A 25694-nucleotide genomic window follows, 5' to 3' on the forward strand; every position below is an offset into this window, starting at 1 on the left:
TACGTTACGTACGTACGTACGTACGTACGTTACGTACAGACCATGGGCTCAAAATCACTTTTTTGACATCAGGGGATCCCAAAACGGATATTTCCAACCATTTCCCGATTTTGAAAATTTGGACCGATTGCAATACTTTCATTATCAGGGGACCCCAAAACGGATATTTCCACCCATTTCCCGATTTTGAAAATTTGGACCGATTGCAATACTTTCATTACAGTATAGCCGCTAAACTGTAGTAATAGAAAGTAAAAAATATCACCACAGTTTCAGAATCTTCCTTAATAACAAGAAAGAAATTATGAAACTTCAAATCAAGGAAGACCGTGGGATATCCGCTATTATGACCCACATTTGAACTAATATTAAAAGTCGTGTGTCATATACATAAGTAGGTACTAATTAGGTGAAATTTGCTAATGATGAAACTGATAATTAATTTGACATACTATGATTCTACCGCGTTATATCCATTATGTAAGCCTTGGCACAATAGATCAATGTACAAGTCCCCAAAAAGTTTAAAAACAATGTGCTATTAAACCTACTGCATGATATATGCAAGCAAAATTTAGGTAAAATCTATTGTGACCTATAGAGCATCAGCATTTTTATTTGTACTGTTATTTTAGGGAGAAATTTGTTTGACAAAAATACAGAAAAAGCTCTTCTAGCAGCTCCAATAACCTATGAAGGAATTCTTTGTTTAGGGTTAGGGCTACTAAATGTGTCGCTTTGATTGGCGTTATGTTTGACTGCTTCTCTAACATCTAGTAGGTCAGGCCTCAGGCCAGCAAAGAGGTACAAGGTGTTGTATGATTCCTAATTGCAGAACTAATTTAATAATTGCCCGTGTAAAAGAATATGTTCAAACAGCTCCAATAACCTATGAAGGAATTCCTTGTTTAGGGCTACTAAATGTGTCCCTTTGATTGGCGTTATGTTTGACTGGCGTTATGTTTGACTGGCGTTATGTTTGACTGCTTCTCTAACATCACTCAGGCCAGCAAAGAGGTACAAGGTGTTGTATGATTCCTAATTGCAGAACTAATTTCATAATTGCCCGTGTAAAAGAATATGTTCAATTGTTCATTATAACACACATTTGTAGGTGATAGCTCCATTTGTTTCTTTGCTTTTACTCTAGGACCTCGTGGTAGGTGATTTGTTAGAATCGTCAAAGGTGATAGTTTTATGTAAGGAGTTAAGTTATCACCTTAATTTCAAGCTTAATATTCGTTAATATTCTTGAGACCAAGGGAGTCTACTCCTGATGCTCAGGCTGTTGCCCCTTTGGATGGCCTAGTTCAATCTTTTCAAGAAAGATGTCTCACTTGTTGTAAGGAGTTAAGTTATCACCTTAATTTCAAGCTTAATATTCGTTAATATTGTTGAGACCAAGGGAGTCTACTCCTGATGCTCAGGCTGTTGCCCCTTTGGATGGCCTAGTTCAATCTTTTCAAGAAAGATGTCTCACTTATGTATCTACACCGATGCAGTTTAAGATTCGTACAACACTATTAGAATAGGTAACAATATTGTATTCTTCTTTAGGTTTTATAATGATTTGAATGTCGCAACGCATCCTCATGTATTTTATTAATTGGCTTTGGTTCTACTCTTTCAGACATCCTACACCGATGCAGTTTAAGATTCGTACAACACTATTAGAATAGATAACAATATTGTACTCTTCTTTAGGTTTTATAATGATTTGAATGTCGCAACGCATCCTCATGTATTTTATTAATTGGCTTTGGTTCTACTCTTTCAGACATCACCTGGAGTCAAGCAACATGTTCCATTCCAGTACAGGTTAGTTGCTAGTGTAGTGAACATTATCAGACATTATAACTTTTACTAGAATTTTTTCTTCGCTTTTTACTAGACGTGCATAATGGTTTTCTAATTCACTTTTCCTTTAACTTGACGTGCCTTTAATTTTTTATTTTCTTACTGAGCTTTTTTCAAAGTAACTTTCTAACCCTTTAAATAGTGTGCTGTAATATTTCATCAAATGAGTTTAACCTTAGTTAATTTTTTTAACAATATCAAATAATTAGCTATTTAGCTAAAATATTAATCTCAAAATTAGGGATTTTTTTTTATATATACAAAATTATTTATTTGCAAGTAAACGAAGTGTAGCTGTAGTGACTTCTAACCCCTTCTTACAAAGATCCATAATATTTCCGTGCTGTCCTCTTCTGGACAGATCGATATTGTTGAAAGAAAGGGGAAAATCCCCTAATTGAAATAAATTTCAAAAAGATTCACTTATGGGAACATAGAGACGATACCCAAACCCCGAAAAGTGCAAACCATTCATTGATTGGTGTGAATTAGAGAAGTTCATTAGAATTATAAAGTTTCCACAAATTTCAAAATCTTTAAGTGGAGGTGGGATAATAGAATATCCATAAAGAGAATCCTAATTGAGGATAGATGTGGGTTTAGAATATTTTCATATAATTTATGTTATTTGTACCAATTTGGTTTATTGTGTAACGTATTAATCGACCAGACGCGAAGTCGAACCAAGCGACAAACTCAACTCAGGTATTTTACCAAAGACCAAGTACTATTGCTGTACGATAGACTAAGAACTATTGGTGTATGTGTGGTAGTGTAGGAGTATATTATTACTTGTGCTTATTTTCAATCGACCAGACGCGAAGTCGAACCAAGCGACAAACTCAACTCAGGTATTTTACCATAGACCAAGTACTATTGCTGTACGAATTACGATAGACTAAGAACTATTGGTGTATGTGTGGTAGTGTAGGAGTATATTATTACTTGTGCTTATTTTGATCCAAGTATACTGAATTGAAGAAGTACCTCGATGACAGGTACCAGTAATTATTTTCAATACAGAATTTATTAACTATTTTGATAAATACCATACGGTAAAACTTTAATGTTTAGAAATATCCTGTCTTTAATATTTGAACCCAACATGATTTATGCTAATGTTTATCGAGTGGTATAAAGTTTTCTAATGCCTAGTGCTTGATTTTTTCATTTTATAATTACTATTATTAATGGGTGGCATAACAGTTTGCAATTGAACATAATATGCCAGCAAAGGCACAGTTGTGATCATTGAAATTAAAAGGAATCAATAAACCTACCATTGTAAAAATCTAGGTAAGGTATTTTGAAGTTAGAAGGGACCTAACTAATTACGAAATTTTGCTTACTTACTCGTACACATCTACAATGAATATATAGTGTATGTTTTGAAATGACTAATGATACTTTTATAACCATTCCTTCATTTACAGAAACTTCTCCACTAACTCATCACTTGACAAATACATCTACAATGATGTTTTGAAATCATAGTGTATGTTTTGAAATGACTAATGATACTTTTATAACCATTCCTTCATTTACAGAAACTTCTCCACTAACTCATCACTTGACAAACAATTTGACCTCGACTTACTTGACAAATCTGTCTTGAGCTACACCCTTACTTGTCCTGATAACTACCTACGCTGTAAAAACTGCAGTTTATTTCTGTTCAATTTTTTCCTGAATGCGAAATCCTCTCTTCTGCATTTTAGGACGAGTGTTGCCCCTCAGCAAGGACCTCAACAAGTGTACCTGCAGCAATCGCTGCAGTTTATTTCTGTTCAATTTTTTCCTGAATGCGAAATCCTCTCTTCTGCATTTTAGGACGAGTGTTGCCCCTCAGCAAGGACCTCAACAAGTGTACCTGCAGCAATCAGCTTCACCAGCTCCTTCATATAATTATTCGAGTGCCATAAATCAATTTAGTCAGCAACAACAGCCACAGAAACCACAACAGCAAAGACCACAGCAACAATTTGACACTTCTTATTACAACTTGTATGACGATGATGACTTCTACAGGGAAGATGGTAAGTTGAGAGGGACGAGGGGTGGGTGGGTAGTTTTATAAGGTGATTCTTTTTAGACCTTGTATATGGTTACAGGTTACCTGAAAATAATATATTACAAGTTCAATTTTAATTCATTACTGTTTGTAAGAGTACAACCTTTTGAAACAAATTAATAATGTCCTCAACAAACTAATAAATGAACAAAAAATTGAACTTTGTACATTAGAGCTTAATGTATATGGTTACAGGTTACCTGAAAATAATATATTACAAGTTCAATTTTAATTTATTACTGTTCGTAAGAGTACAACCTTTTGAAACAAATTAATAATGTCCTCAACAAACTAATAAATGAACAAAAAATTGAACTTTGTACATTAGAGCTTCGTAAGAGTACAACCTTTTGAAACAAATTAATAATATCCTCTCTATGTTAAAATTAGAAATATTAATAATAAAAAATAATATCCTCAACAAACTAATAAATGAACAAAAAATTGAACTTTGTACATTAGAGCTTCCAGAAGATCATCATTATTATTTTGTTTCTTCTTAACTCATAGTTTGAAAAATCCATTTTCAGATTATGCTCAGCAGTTCCAGAATCAAAATAGAGGGAAGATCCGTGATCAAGGAAATGCACAAATATCTCAGCAACGAGAACAACAAAAGCAGCAGCAACAACAGAACAATGTGTATAATGCCGCAGCTCAGGATTATAATGAACAGTATCACTTGCAGGTAGAATTTTGGGAAAGGGAATGGTTTTGAATGTCTTGATCTTGGGAAACGGAATATCTTGAGACAAATGCTATAGAAATCTCTAGGTGATAGATAATCTTTGATAGCTAAAACAAAAAGAGCAAACATACAGTATGCCTCTACCCTAGATTTTCGATCCTTTCAGAAACAGTCATAGAGCTATTACAAATTACAATACCATAAGTCTCCTGAAACCTTGATGAACTTAACCTTGTATATTATCCCGTATTTTCCAGAGTCCAGAACAAGACAACCGATATGAGCAGCCAAGTCTTCAGACAAATGCTATAGAAAATCTCTAGGTGATAGATAATCTTTGATAGCTAAAACAAAAAGAGCAAACATACAATATGCCTCTACCCTAGATTTTCGATCCTTTCAGAAATAGTCATAGAGCTAGCTATTACAAATTACAATACCATTAGTCTCCTGAAACCTTGATGAACTTAACCTTGTATATTATCCCGTATTTTCCAGAGTCCAGAACAAGACAACCGATATGAGCAGCCAACCAAGTCACCCGTTGTCAAGTAAGTAGCCTAGCATACTGAGCATGGTCACTTATTTTACTTCTCCTCTCAACTCTTCTAATAAAACCTCTATTCCATATTAGGTAGACTTTGAACTTTTTACCTTCCATATTAACCGGATTGAATTGGGGACTTGAAAAACAATATTTGCATAATAACCAATCAACGATCTATTTCTCACAAGTTAGCTATTGTATGATCTTTTCTGTTTTAGTCCATGATTTGAGTTAATTCAAGTTATAAAACACGAATAGTATACGTGTTTCATATAACAGTTGAATTAATCTATGACAATGATAACTGAAGAAACCACAATGGAGAAGCAAAATTTTAAATTTATGTAGTAGACATGCAATACATTTTTCTGGTAGTATAGTTAGAAAATTTTAGTAAGTATATTGTAGACTGCTTTTTCGCTTCCACGAGTCACGAGTAGAGTTAACATCGAAGTAGGTTATATCTTTTATCTTTACCACTCTACATATTTCAAACATTAATATTACCTTTTTCAAGTCAAATAGAAGCTTTATAGTTCTGCGTAACGGTGGAATTTGTAACTGGGTGATTATAGAAATTGGAGCAGTACTTAATTTGCAGTCAGTATCTGGGTAAAGTACATGGATGAGGGATGAGACATACCTACCTACTTTAGCTTTAGTTAATAATTTCAAACTCAATTTTGGGGAAAGTGCAGTTCTTTTTAGTTTATTTAGATAAACATGTAATGGGTTGCTGTAAAGAATGTTGTAAATAATTTTATATTTCATGCATTGTATGAATTTCAGTGCTACCAGTACTTATAGCGCAGACTCCACTCAGACGGTCTGAACATGAGTGGTCATCTATAGTCCACTCTGAGAAGACGGAACGCCATTTAACCCGTTTCCTCGTTGAATTCGCAGGAGTATGGGAAGTACCTATGGTGATGTGGCAAGATCTGAACGGAGGCCGATGCTCCATGGGAGACGCATGTAGTAATCCACCTGATGCTGATGGCGTCTACAAGATGCTTCTCAAGAACTTTGAGCGACACTTCACAACCAACAGGTAACTTTTTTCTTCCGGGTGTTTCATCGCCTTTTTCAAGTATTGTGTTGAAAATTTTGTTTAAATGTTATTGCAATTGTATCAAGGTGTTGTCTTTTCTTCCAAGTACATTCAGGGTGTTAACTTTAAATAGCCACAAAGAAAATGTACTCAACCAGTATTGCAATTGTATCAAGGTGTTGTCTTTTCTTCCAAGTACATTCAGGGTGTTAACTTTAAATAGCCACAAAGAAAATGTACTCAACCATACCTATTATAAACGTTTCGGAGTACACAATTATTAAATTTGTCATTAATAAAATGTCTACTTTGGGCAAGGAATCTTTCTACAGTTAGAACTTTCATCTCTCTCTTCTGCACGACGCGAAGTACTTAAAAATCAATCTGGTGTGAACATCACACGACTTTCATGTACATTCCTATTGGGCATTTTTAATTTGAACACCCTGGAGTACACAATTATTAAATTTGTCATTAATAAAAAGTCTACTTTGGTCAAGGAATCTTTCTACAGTTGGAACTTTCATCTCTCTCTTCTGCGCGACGCGAAGTACTTAAAAATCAATCTGGTGTGAACATCACACGACTTTCATGTACATTCCTATTGGGCATTTTTAATTTGAATACCCTGTATAGTATAGCTAACAACTTTTGTTATGGGATGAAATTTTGTAGGGAAAAATTAACTCTCTAGTCCCAGGATTTCCCTAAAGCAGAATTTTTTTGAAAAAAAAAATAATAATAATAAAATAAATAAACCCTGGGACACCTACAGGTAGCGATTTAGTGCTTGCTTTGCTGTTGTGTTTATTAAGTTTAGTAAGTATTTAACTAATATTTTTCTAACTTATCCATAGATTTTATGGGTGGTGGTAACTATAAGGGTAAGTATGTAAGTACAATGGAAATAATAGTAAAAAAATGTAAGTAATCTGAGTTGGAACACTACATGTAAGTAAGTAGGTGAGGGGCCCAAAAACTGATATGTATCCCCCCAAATTCAACATCTGTGCTTTCTTATCTACCCAATTGAGTATTTTGTCCAAGATCTAAGCTCTACTATCATGGTTAAATTTCTAAATTATTATGGAGAAAATTCCATGCCACAGTTGGGATTCAAACCCACAATCCAAATTCAACATCTGTGCTTTCTTATCTACCCAATTGAGTATTTTGTCCAAGATCTAAGCCCTACTATCATGGTTAAATTTCTAAATTATTATGGAGAAAATTCCATGCCACAGTTGGGATTCAAACCCACAATGATCCTCATAGGCAATCAATTGAAAGCTCATGTGCTTTTTCAGCACTTTACTTATTTGGAACAGGCATTACATAAGGTGTTACTACCTACCTGAATATTATAGCCCACAATGATCCTCATAGGCAATCAATTGAAAGCTTATGTGCTTTTTCAGCACTTTACTTATTTGGAACAGACGTTACATAAGGTGTTACTACTTACCTGAATATTATGTACATATGATTAGGTACCTGATGGGGGTAGAAGTTAGTAGCCTCCTGACAATCAATCTTCCTGCAAGAAATAATCCATTTGAAATGTTTTCAGCAGTCGTGGTAGAGTAAGAGGAAGTGCCACTTACACCACTGCAAGCCCTGATGCTGAAAGAGGAGACAAACCAGGGTAAGTATAATTATCAATAATGCATGGTACTGAGTACCCACCCATAAGATTTTGTTTGAACTTTAGGGCAAAGGAAATTTTAGGCTGGTGATAGAAACTAGGTAACTCTTTACCTAAGTAGGTAGGTACATTATACACAAGTATTACATATTTACTTTGAAAGAATAGAGTCAGTAATGTCAGTATGTAAACATGTACAAATACCTAGTAGGTGATAAATGTAATAAATGTGATAAAGGGAACTTTGGTATAAATTAGGTAACAAGATGAATAGAGAAAAGGAAAAGATTGACAGAACTTGGCTTAAAATGGAACCCAAAAAGTAATATAAATTCCGTTTTTCTCTTTCAGATCCAGATCAAGACCCACATTGAAACCATCTCAATCCATTGTAGCAAAGGCTGCAGCATCGGAAGCCATTGATATCTACAAATTCCCTCCTTCCAGGTAAGTAATGAAAGACCTACAACATAGTGTCATACCTAGTTCAAAGGTCCAAACAATGACTTTGTTTGGTTCTGCTTCTAGGTCTGCTTCAAACAAACAAAAATCTAGGTACCCGTCACGGTTCAAAAAGTAACAAGATCGACAGAAGAGTGGTAAATAAAAGTAAAACACAATGCATTGTGTGAGAGGTACTCAACTTCTCAACCGCGATTACGTCACCTTCGTTACACCCGCTGTCTGTAGCCTTAAAAAAACCCTTAAAATAGGGTAATAAGTACCTACCTAGTAGATGTAGGATTGTAGGTACCTAATTCATGGAAAACCACTCACCCAACTTATATTTCCCATCCCACAGGCATAGTTTCGGAGAACAGTTCTCGCAGAAGAAATGGACCCGGGAAAGTCTTGGGAAACGGAATGTCTTCAGACAAATGCTATAGAAAATCTCTAGGTGGTAGATAATCTTTGATAGCTAAACAAAAAGAGCAAACATACAATATGCCTCTACCCTAGATTTTCGATCCTTTCAGAAATATTCATAGAGCTATTACAAATTACAATACCATTAGTCTCCTGAAACCTTGATGAACTTAACCTTGTATTATCCCGTATTTTCCAGAGTCCAGAACAAGACAACCGATATGAGCAGCCAACCAAGTCACCCGTTGTCAAGTAAGTAGCCTAGCATACTGAGCATGGTCACTTATTTTACTTCTCCTCTCAACTCTTCTAATAAAACCTCTATTCCATATTAGGTAGACTTTGAACTTTTTACCTTCAATATTAACCGGATTGAATTGGGGACTTGAAAAACAATATTTGCATAATAACCAATCAACGATCTATTTCTCACAAGTTAGCTATTGTATGATCTTTTCTGTTTTAGTCCATGATTTGAGTTAATTCAAGTTATAAAACACGAATAGTATACGTGTTTCATATAACAGTTGAATTAATCTATGACAATGATAACTGAAGAAACCACAATGGAGAAGCAAAATTTTAAATTTATGTAGTAGACATGCAATACATTTTTCTGGTAGAATAGTTAGAAAATTTTAGTAAGTACATTGTAGACTGCTTTTTCGCTTCCACAAGTCACGAGTAGAGTTAACATCGAAGTAGGTCATATCTTTACCACTGTGTTTACATTGATAGATATTTAAAAACCCATGGTGGATGTCTACATATTTCAAACATTAATATTTCATTTTTCAAGTCAAATAGAAGCTTTATAGCTCTGCGTAACGGTGGAATTTGTAATTGGGTGATTATAGAAATTGGAGCAGTACTTAATTTGCAGTCAGTATCTGGGTAAAGTACATGGATGAGGGATTAAAATAAAAATGAGACATACCTACCTACTTTAGCTTTAGTTAATAATTTCAAACTGAATTTTGGGGAAAGTGCAGTTCTTTTTAGTTTATTTAGATAAACATGTAATGGGTTGCTGTAAAGAATGTTGTAAATAATTTTATATTTCATGCATTGTATGAATTTCAGTGCTACCAGTACTTATAGCGCAGACTCTATAAACCCCAACAATTCTTCCCCTCCCCGCCTTTCTTTTTCCTTTGAGCAAACACCACAGCCAGCAGAACAGAGATCTAACCGATTCACAATACCAGAAACACGGCCTGTTCTCAAACCATTTTCCTTCAACTATGATACGCCAAATACAAACGACAAGAACGTATTCAAAAATTTTGAATCTTCTTTGCAACGAGAAAACACATTACCCGTTGTGCAATTGTTCCAACAAGATAAACCTTTTAAACAACAAGTAGAAAGTGAAAGACAATTTCAGCAAGATAAGACCTTCTTGAGGCTACAAGCAGAAAGTGAGAGACAATACCAACAAGATAAAGCTCAAAGGCAACCAATAGAAAATGGACGGCAATATCAACAAAATACACCACAGAGGCAACCAGTAGAAAATGAAAGACCATTTCAACAAAATACTCCTTCGAGACAACAAATAGACAATGGCAGGCAATATCAACAAGGTACCCCTCTGGAGGCAACAAATAGAAAATGGACGGCAATATCAACAAAATACACCACAGAGGCAACAAGTAGAAAATGAAAGACCATTTCAACAAAATACTCCTTCGAGACAACAAATAGACAATGGCAGGCAATATCAACAAGGTACCCCTCTGAGACAACCCATAGAAAATGAAAAGAAATATCAACAAAATGCACCACAAAGACAATCAATAGAAAATGATAGACAATTTCAACAGAATACAGCTTCGAGACAACAAGTAGAAAATGAAAGGCAATCACAACAACAAGGTACACCACAAAGACAACCTATACAAAATGAAAGGCAATACCCACAAAATACACCACAGAGACAACCAGTACAAAACGAAAGGCAATACCAACAAGGTACACCTCAAAGACAACCTATACAAAATGAAAGGCAATACCCACAAAATACACTACAGAGACAACCAGTACAAAACGAAAGGCAACAACAAGATAGAATCATTAAGCCTCTTGGTCAACAGACAGACAACAATGAAAGAAAATATTTCATCAAGTCTGACAGTAACTCTAACAGAAATAATTTTGAAAACCAACAACAAGATAGAATCAGTAAGCCTCTTGGTCAACAGACAGACAACAATGAAAGAAAATATTTCATCAAGTCTGACAGTAACTCTAACAGAAATAATTTTGAAAACGAAGCCCAGAAGAATGATAATCGTGTTGAACAAAGAGACCCAAAGAGGATAGGTCAGGTCAGAGGTCAAAATGATGCCAGTCTCGCAGGATACAAAGATTTCACACAAAATGGTAACTTTAGAATAGTTGTAGACGAGACTTCTACTACGCCAAGAGCAAATCCAAGTAATGATATCAGAAGGTTTAATCCTGTTGTTCCCACACAGAAACCACGACCCTTCTCTTCACGTGATGATACCTTTTATCAACCTTCTAAAACAGAATATGTAACCAAAGTTCCCCAATTATCACAAGAATACCCTAGAAATTTCAATGAAACTATCAAGCAAAGGCTAAACTCTGCTCTGGTTGGAACTGCACTCCGAGGTCCACAAGATTCGAAACAAGAATCTTCTACTCCTCAGTTTAGTACATTCAATATTAAACCAAGTGATTTTGTCTACAATAATGCCGAATGGAAACCTACTACTCCCAGCACGTTGAATAGAGGGGTTAGACCAGCAGCGGCTTACTTAGTGGAAAGTGACAAGAAAGGAGAATATTACTTATACTCGAGTGAATCACCAAAACCGGGGTCAACCCCAAAAAATCCATTTGAAATCTCAACAGAGGAAGTTGTTATAGTAAGACAAACAAACAAACCTGAAGAGAACTACAGACAATCTCTTCCATCAACAAACGTATACACAAGACTTACAACACCAGCAAACTCAATAAACTTTGTTGATAGCAAACAAACTGCATCAGTCAATAGTTTCACTCGACCAACACCTCCATCAATATCTATAGACAATCTCTTCCATCAACAAACGTATACACAAGACTTACGACACCAGCAAACTCAATAAACTTTGTTGATAGCAAACAAACTGCATCAGTCAATAGTTTCACTCGACCAACACCTCCATCAATATCTATAATATTTTAGCAGATATAATTAGTTGATGACCTCAATACTTTGCAAGTACATCCTTTATGTTTTGATAGTATTACTAGGCGCAATAAATGCCTGAAGAACGAAGAAAGTACCTACTTATAAGTGCACTTCATCAATTCATTCCAACATTTTTTTGCAAAACACATTAAATCAGTGTATCTTATAAGACTATAAGAACACTGAAAACATTTTTGATGTTGGATGTGTTCCCTCGTATATCTCAGTACAAAATTATATTGTTGGTCACTTTTATAATACACGTATAAGCTCCAAGACGAAGCCTCTGAGTGTTGATCATATGATATTCATGTTCACCCAACACATCATTATAAAGTATTTTTTGGCTAGCACCAATGGATCTCAGATGCTCAATGCATATTAAACATTCGGGCTCATAATCATTATGACACAAAACCTTTCTTCTGTGTCTCATCAATTTGAGTTTTACCTACTTTGTTATTGTCCGTGTTTGAACCCATGTGCTAAAATCAAATACTACTTTGAATAATAATCTCTACAAGGCAAGTACTTATTAGATTTACAGAAAAATGAGACACCCATATTTGCAGTCGATAAGGTAACCATTTTACAACACACATATGTACCCTACCGAGAGGAATATTTCATTCAAGGCGTACTAGTTCACGTTTGTACATTTACCTTTAGCTCTCAGTTCAGATTTTGTAATATTTTAGCAATTATAGACAGGCTCCTAATCAATTCATCAAACCAACAATCCAGTTACCAATCAAACAAAATAGTGATGTCAAACCATGGAAGTTCAATGTTGCTAACAAACAAATAACTTCAGAAGATGTGAACAGAGAATCAATTTCCAACAATAAATTTTCAACACTCTCCCAAGTGAAATCTACAATACCAAGTACGCCCAGACCAAACACAACTCCGTACACGCCATACAATTACATCAAGCAAATCACAAACATTAACAACAATGAAATCAAATCTTCAACCTATAGACAACAAATCAGATCAACAACACCTGTCCCAACTTCAAGCCGAGATTTCAAAGAGCAACAGATAAGAGCCAATCAAGTCAAAGTTACGGCAGACCGTGCCCGCGTTCTCGAACAAAATTTACAAAGAAACAGTTTGAGTAGAACACCAGAAGCAAACAGATTTGTAGATCCCACTACGATGAGATTCCCTGTTGAGTCCACAAGATTCAGAGGATCGAAACCAGCTGAAGTTATAAAAGACAATTTTGTAGACAGCGTGAGCTACAACAACGTCACATCTGATGACTCTGATGAATATTATTATGATGATTTTGAAGAGTACGAAGAAGAAGCGCCTGTTAGTAAACCAAACCCACCAACACTACCACCACCTCCACCTTCTTCCTCTCCTCCTCCCACCAAACAACCTACAACCACTACAGTTAGAGCCAAGCCAGAACCTGTGAGAACTCAAGCTCCCCCACGGGCAGATGATGAGAAATGTGTAGGGTCTGAGTGCAATGAAAAACCGCTCGTAAGGTACGATATTATTTGTACTTATTAATGTTTTCAATGTTATTTGCTTGAAAATGCTTCCAACAAAGACTGACCCTGACTTGAAACCAACTCTTAACAGTCTAAACCTGAGACTATCGAAGGCACAAAAAACTGTTGAGACACAGCGTACCCAAAACTATATCCACAATGAACCAATGCGACTAAAGATCTACATAACTGGAAAAACATAGAATATGGAGTGACTGAAGATATCTCTATGGAAAATGATTGAATGAGACACCCATATTTGCAGTCGATAAGGTAACCATTTTACAACACACATATGTACGCAAACATTAGTCATTTTAATAATAGCGCTTCATCAATTCATTCCAACACTTTTTTGCAAAACACATTAAATCAGTGTATAAGACTATAAGAACACTGAAAACATTTTTGATGTTGGATGTGTTCCCTCGTATATCTCAGTACAAAATTATACTGTTGGTCACTTTTATAATGCACGTATAAGCTCCAAGACAAAGCCTCTGAGTGTTGATCATATGATATTCATGTTCACCCAACACATCATTATAAAGTATTTTTTGGCTAGCAGCAATGGATCTGAGATGCTCAATGCATATTAAACATTCGGGCTCATAATCATTATGACACAAAACCTTTCTTCTGTGTCTCATCAATTAGAGTTTTACCTAATTTGTTATTGTCCGTGTTTGAACCCATGTGCTAAAATCAAAATACTACTTTGAATAATAATCTCTTCAAGGCAAGTACTTATTAGATTTACAGAAAAATGAGACACCCATATTTGCAGTCGATAAGGTAACCATTTTACAACACACATATGTACGCAAACATTAGTCATTTTAATAATAGCTAGAGTCAAGACATAAGTACGTAAATCTTTTGAATACCTAGCTAGCAATGTACATTTATATTCTGTTTTTAATAATCCAATGATTAGCGGTTTGATTATAATTTGACCAAGCAATGTACATTTATATTCTGTTTTCAATAATCCAATGATTAGCGGTTTGATTATAATTTGACCTCGACTTACTTGACAAATCTGTCTTGAGCTACACCCTTACTTGTCCTGATGAATGATTGAACGTACTTACTTACCTAACCTACTAATTTTTCAAGACTACTTAGTATCACCTTTGGACACTTCGACAACTTGACGATATGATTGACTAATTCACGACAGTACCTACTGATACATGACTGCAGTTAAACCTAGGTAATATCGACGTGACGTACCAAAGCTCAGAACAATTAGTTGTCCTCGACTTTTTACTTTACAAAATTGAACACTTGTGTATAAAACTAAAATGATAGGTATAATATTCCGTTTTTATATTCTTTCTTTCTTTTTCACATAAATTAGCTTTTATCAAAAGCTTTTAATCCATGTCAGCTTTTTGTTACTTTCTTTTGTCTGTATAAATGCTTCTTTTTTCAAACATGCGTAAAAATTGTTGTAAAAAGATCAACTATTCATTCTATTCTGTACGTACCTTTGTATTATAGTTGTGTGTTAAATACTAGCAAAAGCAAATATTTGTGTACGTATACATACAAGATGGATTTTCTGTACATAATTCAATTGATTTATCATCTGGCTGGTCGCAGTCCAGTGTTCCTTCTTTTTTACTTTACCTTTTCCCTTGTTTCTATTCACGACAGTACCTGATACATGACTGCAGTTAAACCTAGGTAATATCGACGTGACGTACCAAAGCTCAGAACAATTAGTTGTCCTCGACTTTTTACTTTACAAAACTGAACATTTGTGTATAAAACTAAAATGATAGGTATAATATTCCGTTTTTATTTTCTTTCTTTTTTTTACATAAATTAGCTTTTATCAAAAGCTTTTGATCTATGTCAGCTTTTTGTTACTTTCTTTTGTCTGTATAAATGCTTCTTTTTTCAAACATGCGTAAAAAATTGTTGTAAAAAGATCAACTATTCATTCTATTCTGTACGTACCTTTGTATTATAGTTGTGTGCTAAATACTATACATAAATTAGCTTTTATCAAAAGCTTTTGATCTATGTCAGCTTTTTGTTACTTTTGTCTGTATAAATGCTTCTTTTTTTAAACATGCGTAAAAAATTGTTGTAAAAAGATCAACTATTCATTCTATTCTGTACGTACCTTTGTATTATAGTTGTGTGCTAAATACTAGCAATAGTAAATATTTGTGTACGTATACATACAAGATTGACTTTCTGTACATAATTCAATTGATTTATCATCTGGCTGGTCGCAGTCCAGTGTTCCTTCTTTTTTACTTTACCTTTTCCCTTGTTTCTACTCTCTCCTTTGTAATTATTTATTTTTAATTTTTCCCATTTTATTTTCTGCAGAGTGAGACCAACGCCCAGTGCTAATCAAACTACCCCTATCATATCCAGGTACCGTTTCCTAAAAATAGGTAGACGGTGGGAGATGGAGAGGGTCATAGTAGATTTAAATAATTGCATACTTTCATAGAAATGGGTACTTGAAGAAAAGACAACCGTTCTGACATACCAAACTTTTTTCGTATAATCTGGGAAATCGAATAGAATACGCAAAGTTTCAAAGTAAAGATGGCAAACTGATACAAATACTATAGGAAACAAGCAAAAAAAAAAATGCTTTTATTACGTAAACTCTCAAAATTTTTGATCGAATATGCAATTGTCATTGTCATCCAAAATTTTCAAGTCAATTACAGTTGAATTAATCTATGACAATGATAACTGAAGGAACCAGAATGGAGAATCAAAATTTTAAATTTATGTAGTAGACATGCAATACATTTTTCTGGTAGAATAGTTAGAAAATTTTAGTAAGTACATTGTAGACTGCTTTTTCGCTTCCACAAGTCACGAGTAGAGTTAACATCGAAGTAGGTCATATCTTTACCACTGTGTTTACATTGATAGATATTTAAAAACCCATGGTGGATGTCTACATATTTCAAACATTAATATTTCATTTTTCAAGTCAAATAGAAGCTTTATAGCTCTGCGTAACGGTGGAATTTGTAATTGGGTGATTATAGAAATTGGAGCAGTACTTAATTTGCAGTCAGTATCTGGGTAAAGTACATGGATGAGGGATTAAAATAAAAATGAGACATACCTACCTACTTTAGCTTTAGTTAATAATTTCAAACTGAATTTTGGGGAAAGTGCAGTTCTTTTTAGTTTATTTAGATAAACATGTGATGGGTTGCTGTAAAGAATGTTGTAAATAATTTTATATTTCATGCATTGTATGAATTTCAGTGCTACCAGTACTTATAGCGCAGACTCTATAAACCCCAACAATTCTTCCCCTCCCCGCCTTTCTTTTTCCTTTGAGCAAACACCACAGCCAGCAGAACAGAGATCTAATCGGTTCACAATCCCAGAAACACGACCTGTTCTCAAACCATTTTCCTTCAACTATGATACGCCAAATACAAACGACAAGAACGTATTCAAAAATTTTGAATCTTCTTTGCAACGCGAAAACACATTACCCGTTGTGCAATTGTTCCAACAAGATAAACCTTTTAAACAACAAGTAGAAAGTGAAAGACAATTCCAGCAAGATAAATAAAATGTCTTACGGTGGTTTAATCATTTGCATGAATGGATTGAATGTGTTCAATTTGGGCTATAAATGGTGCAATGGGTGCTGGATATAAACATACCTCCTTGTAATAATTTTAAAACTAAAGTGGTTTATGAAAATCACATCTTGTGTTAAAAATTTTGTTTAAATGGTATTGCAATTGTATCAAGGTGTTGTCTTTTCTTCCAAGTACATTCAGGGTGTTAACTTTAATAATAGCCACAAAGAAAATGTAACCTTACCTATTATAAACGTTTCGGAGTACATATTAAATTTGTCATTAATAAACTCATGATTGTAAAAAAGTCTACTTTGGTCAAGGAATCTTTCTACAGTTGGAACTTTCATCTCTCTCTTCTACGCGACGCGAAGTACTTAAAAATCAATCTGGTGTGAACATCACACGACTTTCATGTACACTCCTATTGGGCATTTTTAATTTGAATACCCTGTATAGTATAGCTAACAACTTTTGTCATGGGATGAAATTTTGTAGAGAAAAATTAACTCACTAGTCCCAGGATTTCCCTAAAGCAGAATCTTTTTGAAGAAAAAAATAATAATAATAATAATAAAATAAATAAACCCTGGGACACCTACAGGTAGCGATTTAGTGCTTGCTTGATATCCAACACCCATTACACCATTTGTAGCATTGTAGCCCAAATTGATCACATTCAATCCATTCATGCAAATAAACCACCGTAAGACATTTTATAGCATCATAAAGCTCATGTTAGCAGTAAAAGAAAAGAAGTACCTATCACCAGGAAGACAGTGGAATAATTAGAAGATGAAATATAAAGTAGAGAACTATTTACAATTTATTGGAATAATCTTTTCATGTTTTTACCGAAAAAAAAAGATATGTAGTCATAAGGTCTAAAATAAAATATAGTGATAGATATACGACCTACACAACACCTACATTTTCATTATCTTCTCTTTCTCTACTTATCATTTTCTTTTAAAAACACCTTAATTTGATTGGAGTTTAAAACAGAATAAACTACAGTTCATTTGTGCAAACAAAATTAAGTAAAGATATGTAATCATAAGGTCTAAAATAAAATATAGTGATAGATATACGACCTACACAAACCTACATTTTCATTATCTTCTCTTTCTCTACCTTATCATTTTCTTTTAAAAACACCTTAATTTGATTGGAGTTTAAAACAGAATAAACTACAGTTCATTTGTGCAAACAAAATTAAGTAAGCTTTGGAAACCTTTCCCATCCCCAGCATTATATGGGTGTGCTCACTCTGCTAACATTAGTTTTATAGTAAAAACTGGAGAAATATTTTCTTTCTAAAAATTTTCTTTTTCTCCATGTGTGCAATAAAAAAAACCGCTACGTAACGTAAGACAGCATGCAATATTATTTGCACATTTAATGACAAACGTTATTAATTATTCTAAGAAGCAAGCAAATATCAGTAGGTCCTTGGCAAACTGTACTTAAACTTCTGTAAGTATAGCTTTTTTTTAATTCAATAATTGAACCGTTTGTAAATTTCGTCTGTAAGTTATTTCTCGAGATCTCTGTTTTTATGTACCTATAAGTCAAATTTGAACCACTTTACTGAACCAATTGACTTGAAAATTTTGGATGACAATGACAATTGCATATTCGATCAAAAATTTTGAGAGTTTACGTAATAAAAGCATTTTTTTTTTGCTTGTTTCCTATAGTATTTGTATCAGTTTGCCATCTTTACTTTGAAACTGCGTATTCTATTCGATTTCCCAGATTATACGAAAAAAGTTAGGTATGTCAGAACGGTTGTCTTTTCTTCAAGTACCCATTTCTATGAAAATATTATATATGATTAGGTACCTGATGGGGGTAGAAGTTAGTAGCCTCCTGACAATCTTTTTGCAAGAAATAATCCATTTGAAATGTTTTCAGCAGTCGTGGTAGAGTAAGAGGAAGTGCCACTTACACCACTGCAAGCCCTGATGCTGAAAGAGGAGACAAACCAGGGTAAGTATAATTATGTCAATAATGCATGGTACTTAGTACCCAACCATAAGATTTTGTTTGAAATTTCATGCTGGTGATAGAATACACAAGTATTAAGTACATATGTATTTACTTTGAAAGAATAGAGTTATGTCAGTATGTAAAAGTGTACAAGTTAAAGGAACTTTGGTATAAATTAGGTAACAAGATGAATAGAGGAAAGGAAAAGATTGACAGAACTTGGCTTAAAATGGAACCCAAAAAGTAATATAAATTCCGTTTTTCTTTTTCAGATCCAGATCAAGACCCACTTTGAAACCATCTCAATCTATTGTAGCAAAGGCTGCAGCATCGGAAGCCATTGACATCTACAAATTCCCTCCTTCCAGGTAAGTAATGAAAGACCTACAACATACTGTCATACCTAGTTCAAAGGTCCAAACAATGACTTTGTTTGGTTCTGCTTCTAGGTCTGCTTCAAACAAACAAAAATCTAGGTAGGTAAGTAGAAGTAGGTACATTAATCAATTTGTAAATTCAAATTATAGCTAAGTATTATTAGGTAGCTCGTAGGACTGTTCCTATAACTTTTATTTTAATGACTTTTTTTCTAGACCTGAATCTGTCTACCCTACACCTCAACCAGACAAAACAGCTGCTAAGTGTAGGAAAGATGTTTGTCTACTACCAGACTGCTACTGTGGTGGAAAGGACGTTCCAGGTAAGCTACATTTGCTTTTGATTTCATGAAGTGATCAAGCCAGACTTACTAGGCCACAAAACATAGGTATCTCTAAAGTATCATAAGTACTTAACAATGTTCAGAACAGGATTTCAAGCATTTGCAAGGATCAGAGATTGATCAATGTCTTTTCCTATATGTAATTTGAAACATAACCACTAGTTAGCTATTTCATAAATACTAGACAGAAAAACATTTCGAAAAGTAAGAAAAAGTAAAAAGATGTGGTTAATACTTAAACTCACCAATAGTGTTCATTAAGTATTTGTCTTTTGAGAGATTTCATGATTCTGTTCTGCTGGAGTTTAGGGCCCGCCCCAAAGTAGCTTTGGGGTGGGATTCTCTGAAGTTAAGCACTGTAATTTGAAACATAATCACTAGTTAGCTATTTCATAAATACTACTTAGACAGAAAAACATTTCGAAAAGTAAGAAAAAGTAAAAAGATGTGGTTAATAAACTCACCAATAGTGTTCAGCATTATTTGTATTTTGAGAGATTTCATGATTCTGTTCTGCTGGAGTTTAGGGCCCGCCCCAAAGTAGCTTTGGGGTGGGATTCTCTGAAGTTAAGCACTCTTTTGAGAGATTTCATGATCTTCTGTTCTGCTGGAGTTTAGGGCCCACCCCAAAGTAGCTTTGGGGTGGGATTCTCTGACGTTAAGCACTTATCACTGTCATTGCTCCTTGAAATTGTTACTGAAAAGAAAATTCATGGGTTTGTTGGTGCATAGAACTAGAAATTAAAGTTCTATAAAAACCGACAAAAAGTTCTTACCTACCTCATTGCATTTACTTCACACAGTCGTTAAGCACTTATCACTGTCATTGCTCCTTGAAATTGTTACTGAAAAGAAAATTTATGAGTTTATTGGTGCATAGAACTAGAAATTAAAGTTCTATAAAAACCGACAAAAAGTTCTTACCTACCTCATTGCATTTACTTCACACAGTCCTCAGACTCCTCGGTTTATTGGTGCATAGAAATTAAAGTAGAACTAGAAATTAAAGTTCTATAAAAACCGACAAAAAGTTCTTACCTACCTCATTGCATTTACTTCACACAGTCCTCAGACTCCTCAGTCTGGGTGGTACCGGGAAAAGCCAGCAGTCCAGATTATCATCTATCCAAATACCAATCACAAACAACGTTGCTTAACACCAGTGATAACAAAAAAGTCAAAAAACTGATTATAATATTAATATTTTTTGAAATTAAAAAAAAAAAAGATAAGAAAATTTGAAAAAACTTGAAACCGCGCCATGATGGATTCAAATTTTTTACCGACATTTTACTCGTTGGCAATTCGTTAGCGATAAGGGCGCGTTTGCATGTCCACTAATTTTTCGTTGCCGATATACAGGGTCCGAAGGTCATCGTTGCTCTCATGATAGGTAAAAGAAATGAGTGAAATGACGATGATTTTATCAGGGGATAGAAATTTTGAAATCTACCTGAAATGACTAACGATTTAACTAATTCGAATTTCAGGGGATCTGCCTGTGGAAGAAACTCCCCAAATCGTTTTGCTGACTTTCGTCTTGGGGCCTCTTGGGTCAATATCTATGTATAGGGGATGTTGCAGGGCTGGGATGATATGCCAGTGCCATCCCACCATACCGGTGTACTGTGTACCTACCACTTTTTTCAGAGGTTTGGTAGAGGGACAGTGCAGCAGAGGAGGTCTTATGATATCGTATCGAAATCAGAGAAAGAAGGATGGATGAGGAGAAAGCTAGACATTCCGAGAACGAACCTTATCTGTTTAGACTAAAGTCCAGCCAGGGCGGGAATGGAACCCGCGATCTAGCGCTTACAAGGCAGGCGCGCTACCTTCCAAACTAGGCTGGCTGTGTAATGCCCACTCAGACCATCTGACAGACCGCAGTCTCACAGACCTGTGTCTATCAGACGGTCTGAGCATGAGTGGTCATCTATAGTCCACTGTACTCTGAGAAGACGGAACGCCATTTAACCCGTTTCCTCGTCGAATTCGCAGGAGTATGGGTACTCAGACGGTCAGAGCATGAGTGGCTATCTTTAGTCCCCTTCTGAGAAGACGGAACGCCATTTAACCCATTTCCTCGTTGAATTCGCAGGAGTATGGGAAGTACCTATGGTGATGTGGCAAGATTTGAACGGAGGCCGATGCTCCATGGGAGACGCATGTAGTAATCCACCTGATGCTGATGGCGTTTACAAGATGCTTCTCAAGAACTTTGAGCGACACTTCACAACCAACAGGTAACTTTTTTCTTCCGGGTGTTTCATCGCCTTTTTCAAGTCCTAGGTAAGTAGAAGTAGGTAACATTAATCAATTTGTAAATTCAAATTATAGCTAAGTATTATTTGGTAGCTTGTAGGACTGTTACTATAAATTTCATTTTGATGACTTTTTTTCCAGACCTGAATCTGTTTATCCCACACCTCAACCAGACAAAACAGCTGCTAAGTGTAGGAAAGATGTTTGTTTGCTACCCGACTGCTACTGTGGTGGAAAGGACGTTCCAGGTAAGCTACCTTTGCTTTTGATTTCATGAAGTGATCAAGCCAGACTTACTAGGCCACAAAACATAGGTATCTCTAAAGTATCATAAGTACTTAACAATGTCCAGAACAGGATTTCAAGCATTTGCAAGGATCAGAGATTGATCAATATCTTTTCCTATATGAAATTTGAATTATTATTAATTAGATTCATATTAGACACCCAAATTAGATAATGGCTTACCTTATTTTCTATTTGACTAGGGTTCTTAGTTAGGAAACGCGTACTCTTTCGCAATTTCCAAGGTGGTAATCTGCGGCCCGCCCCGCCAAGTCAAAACAGTTTGACAGTAGGTAATAGAGCACCTAATAACGTAAGGTCATGATTGTGATGCATCGATCGATAAAATCGGCCCCTCTTCCCGTACACATTAAGACGAAGAATCGTCTCGTAACAAAATCAGTACCTTTAGGTACTTCTCTATTGTTCGTTTTATTGATTCCTACAGGTCGGAGGAAACAAAATGTTCAAGATGTTGTACGACTCAAACTTCACCTATGACTCTTCCATGCCTGTCTACGAGAACAGACCCCCTAGCTGGCCATACACGCTGGACTACAAGATCTTCCATGACTGTATGATTCCTCCTTGCCCAACCCGATCTTATCCAGGTAAGCATCACACAGTGGCGGAGTTATATGTCTTCGAGAGAGCTCCGCGCAAGGTTTCGTCTTGGGGCCTCTTGGGTCAATATCTATGTAAAGGGGATGTTGCAGGGCTGGGATGATATGCCAGTGCCATCCCGCCATACTGTGTACCTACCACTTTTTTCAGAGGTTTGGTAGAGGGAACTCTGTAACAGCGCAGCAGAGGTCTTATCGTATCGAAATCAGAGAAAGAAGGATGGATGAGGAGAAAGCTAGACATTCCGAGAACGAACCTTATCTGTTTAGACTAAAGTCCAATATGTATAGGGGATGTTGCAGGGCTGGGATGATATGCCAGTGCCATCCCGCCATACCGGTGTACTGTGTACCTACCACTTTTTTCAGAGGTTTGGTAGAGGGAACTCTGTAACAGCGCAGCAGAGGAGGTCTTATCGTATCGAAATCAGAGAAAGAAGGATGGATGAGGAGAAAGCTAGCCATTCCGAGAACGAACCTTATCTGTTTAGACTAAAGTCCAGCCAGGGCGGGAATGGAACCCGCGATCTAGCGCTTACAAGGCAGACGCAGTTTGAAATGCCCTGGCAGGGGAAGGGCATTGTGTCACAAGAATGTCTTTATTTTAGAGAGATAACGTTTATTTTATTAACTTTCACTAAGTTCAAGGCCCAGCCTGGTAATTGGTGTTTTCAACTAAAGCAGGCAGACAATTAAGTAAGGATCTGTTATGAATAGATCTGTTATTTTTCTTATAGGACTACAGATATTTATTTATTTTGCTTCTTATAGAAGATTTTGAAACCAAGATCGACTTTAACTATTGTTGGTTGAATTTGCAAGGGTAATAATGTAGTTTAAATGTCTGTTGTAAAAACGAGTTGTGTACTCTAAAAGACATCTTCTAGGCATGAGGAATATGTAATATTTTCTTTCTGAGGCAACAATAAATAAACTTGTCATATTTTCTCCTTCCAAATCAAATTTAGTGTGGAATGACGTTGTAAAAACAATACCGAGTCTCATGTCTAATAGTGAAAGAGGATTGGTGGATTAGAAATCATTTTAGAATTCAGGACAATAACTTAAGCAGACACAGTCTTTGTGATTACGTGTTAGTTAGGCATACAATACTTGTATCTAAGGAAGAGTTTTTCATTTGACTTGATCCATACATGGTTTGATCAGGAAGAATTGAGTGCACAAATCATACGACCTAAAACAAAATACCGATTGTGATATTTAAATTAATTTATTTCTTTTGTTCACAAAACAACTGCCATCAGCAAATTTTAAATATTAAATTGCAATAAAAAAAAACTGTACATTTTTAATTTTAATAATAAAATAATTCGCTGAGTTGCTATTTCTTTCTCTCATTAGGTAAGAACAGGCGAACTTGGTGGGCATTGTACCTTTGTAAACCACTATATTGATTTGTCTTTTTTTAAATTTGATCAGGAAGAATTGAGTGCACAAATCATACGACCTAAAACAAAATACCGATTGTGATATTTAAATTAATTTATTTCTTTTATTCACAAAACAACTGCCATCAGCAAATTTTAAATATTAAATTGCAATAAAAAAACTGTACATTTTTAATTTTAATAATAAAATAATTCGCTGAGTTGTTATTTCTTTCTCTCATTAGGTAAGAACAGGCGAACTTGGTGGGCATTGTACCTTTGTAAACCACTATATTGATTTGTCTTTTTTTTTATTGAAGTGGAAAAGAAGGTGAATATTGATCTATTTTCACAAATAGGTACTCGCAATTTAACACTCGTATAATGTAGGTAGCTAATAAAGAAAAGGGAAATTAATTTAGTTATCGCTTTTTTTTCAAATATTTTTAATTCACAGAAAAGAGTTAACAGAACACGAGATATTTACAAAGCCTATCCAAGATACTGAACCACATAATATTAGGTACATTGATCATTATAAATATTATTAAAATAAAATCTTGGAACATGGAATAGGATTGAAAACCTATTAACCTAACAAGAATGCAAAAAATCTATACCTAAAAAAGTGTGCTTAAAATAACTAAATCGTAACTAAAAAATAGAAAGTAAATAAACGCAAATATTTTTAATTCACAGAAAAGAGTTAACAGAACACGAGATATTTACAATTCCTATCCAAGATACTGAACCACATAATATTAGGTACATTGATCATTATAAACATTATTAAAATAAAATCTTGGAACATGGAATAGGATTGAAAACCTAACAAGTATGCAAAAAATCTATACCTAAAAAAGTGTGCTTAAAATAACTAAATCATAACTAAAAAATAGAAAGTAAATAAACGACAATCAGAATTTGAATATTTAGATTAAGTTCGGTAAACAGTTTTAACAAAGTACATTTTTGCTAATTATATCTGAAGCTCAATCTAGCATATGGAGCTCCCTCTTCTAAGTAAGTTTAACAACAAAATTCACCGAGTCACTGTTTAGCCACAAAACAAGAATGCAAAAAATCTATACCTAAAAAAGTGTGCTTAAAATAACTAAATCGTAACTAAAAAATAGAAAGTAAATAAACGACAATCAGAATTTGAATATTTAGATTAAGTTCGGTAAACAATTTTAACAAAGTACATTTGCTAATTATGTATATCTGAAGCTCAATCTAGCATATGGAGCTCCCTCTTCTAAGTAAGTTTAACAACAAAATTCACCGAGTCACTGTTTAGCCACAAAGCATAATACACGTATACATTTCTGCAAGCAACGATAATTAGAATTTAGTAGGCGAGTAGAAGACTCCTAGAATACATTTGTTTTAGT

General features: G+C 34.8%; 1 protein-coding gene and 1 long non-coding RNA gene across 5 annotated transcripts in view; both read left to right on the top strand.

The window, feature by feature from the left end:
- LOC113467342 (mediator of RNA polymerase II transcription subunit 15-like) overlaps window positions 1–22289 on the top strand; it is a 49141-nt gene extending 26852 nt beyond the window's left edge. Inside the window, exons 5-12 of one of the 4 annotated variants that reach the window (XM_026823463.1) lie at window positions 1778–1818; window positions 3688–3893; window positions 4459–4616; window positions 4874–4907; window positions 5149–5167; window positions 7785–7859; window positions 8211–8306; window positions 22146–22289. In XM_026823463.1, coding sequence (XP_026679264.1) covers window positions 1778–1818; window positions 3688–3893; window positions 4459–4616; window positions 4874–4907; window positions 5149–5167; window positions 7785–7859; window positions 8211–8306; window positions 22146–22281 — 765 coding nt within the window. In that variant the 3' untranslated portion in view covers window positions 22282–22289. Of the gene's footprint in view, window positions 1–1777; window positions 1819–3687; window positions 3894–4458; window positions 4617–4873; window positions 4908–5114; window positions 5168–7784; window positions 7860–8210; window positions 8307–22145 lie in introns of all 4 variants that reach the window. The other 3 variants (XM_026823466.1, XM_026823464.1, XM_026823465.1) reach the window with 3 other exon arrangements.
- Window positions 8922–19355, top strand: LOC103509005. The gene is made up of 3 exons (XR_003391450.1): window positions 8922–8978; window positions 18950–19021; window positions 19294–19355. It is a non-coding gene; the product is annotated as an uncharacterized LOC103509005 (long non-coding RNA).
- Window positions 22290–25694: the final 3405 nt, after the last annotated feature.

Source organism: Diaphorina citri, unplaced genomic scaffold (assembly GCF_000475195.1).
Source record: "Diaphorina citri unplaced genomic scaffold, Diaci psyllid genome assembly version 1.1 scaffold456, whole genome shotgun sequence".
Taxonomy (NCBI): Eukaryota; Metazoa; Arthropoda; class Insecta; order Hemiptera; family Psyllidae; genus Diaphorina; species Diaphorina citri.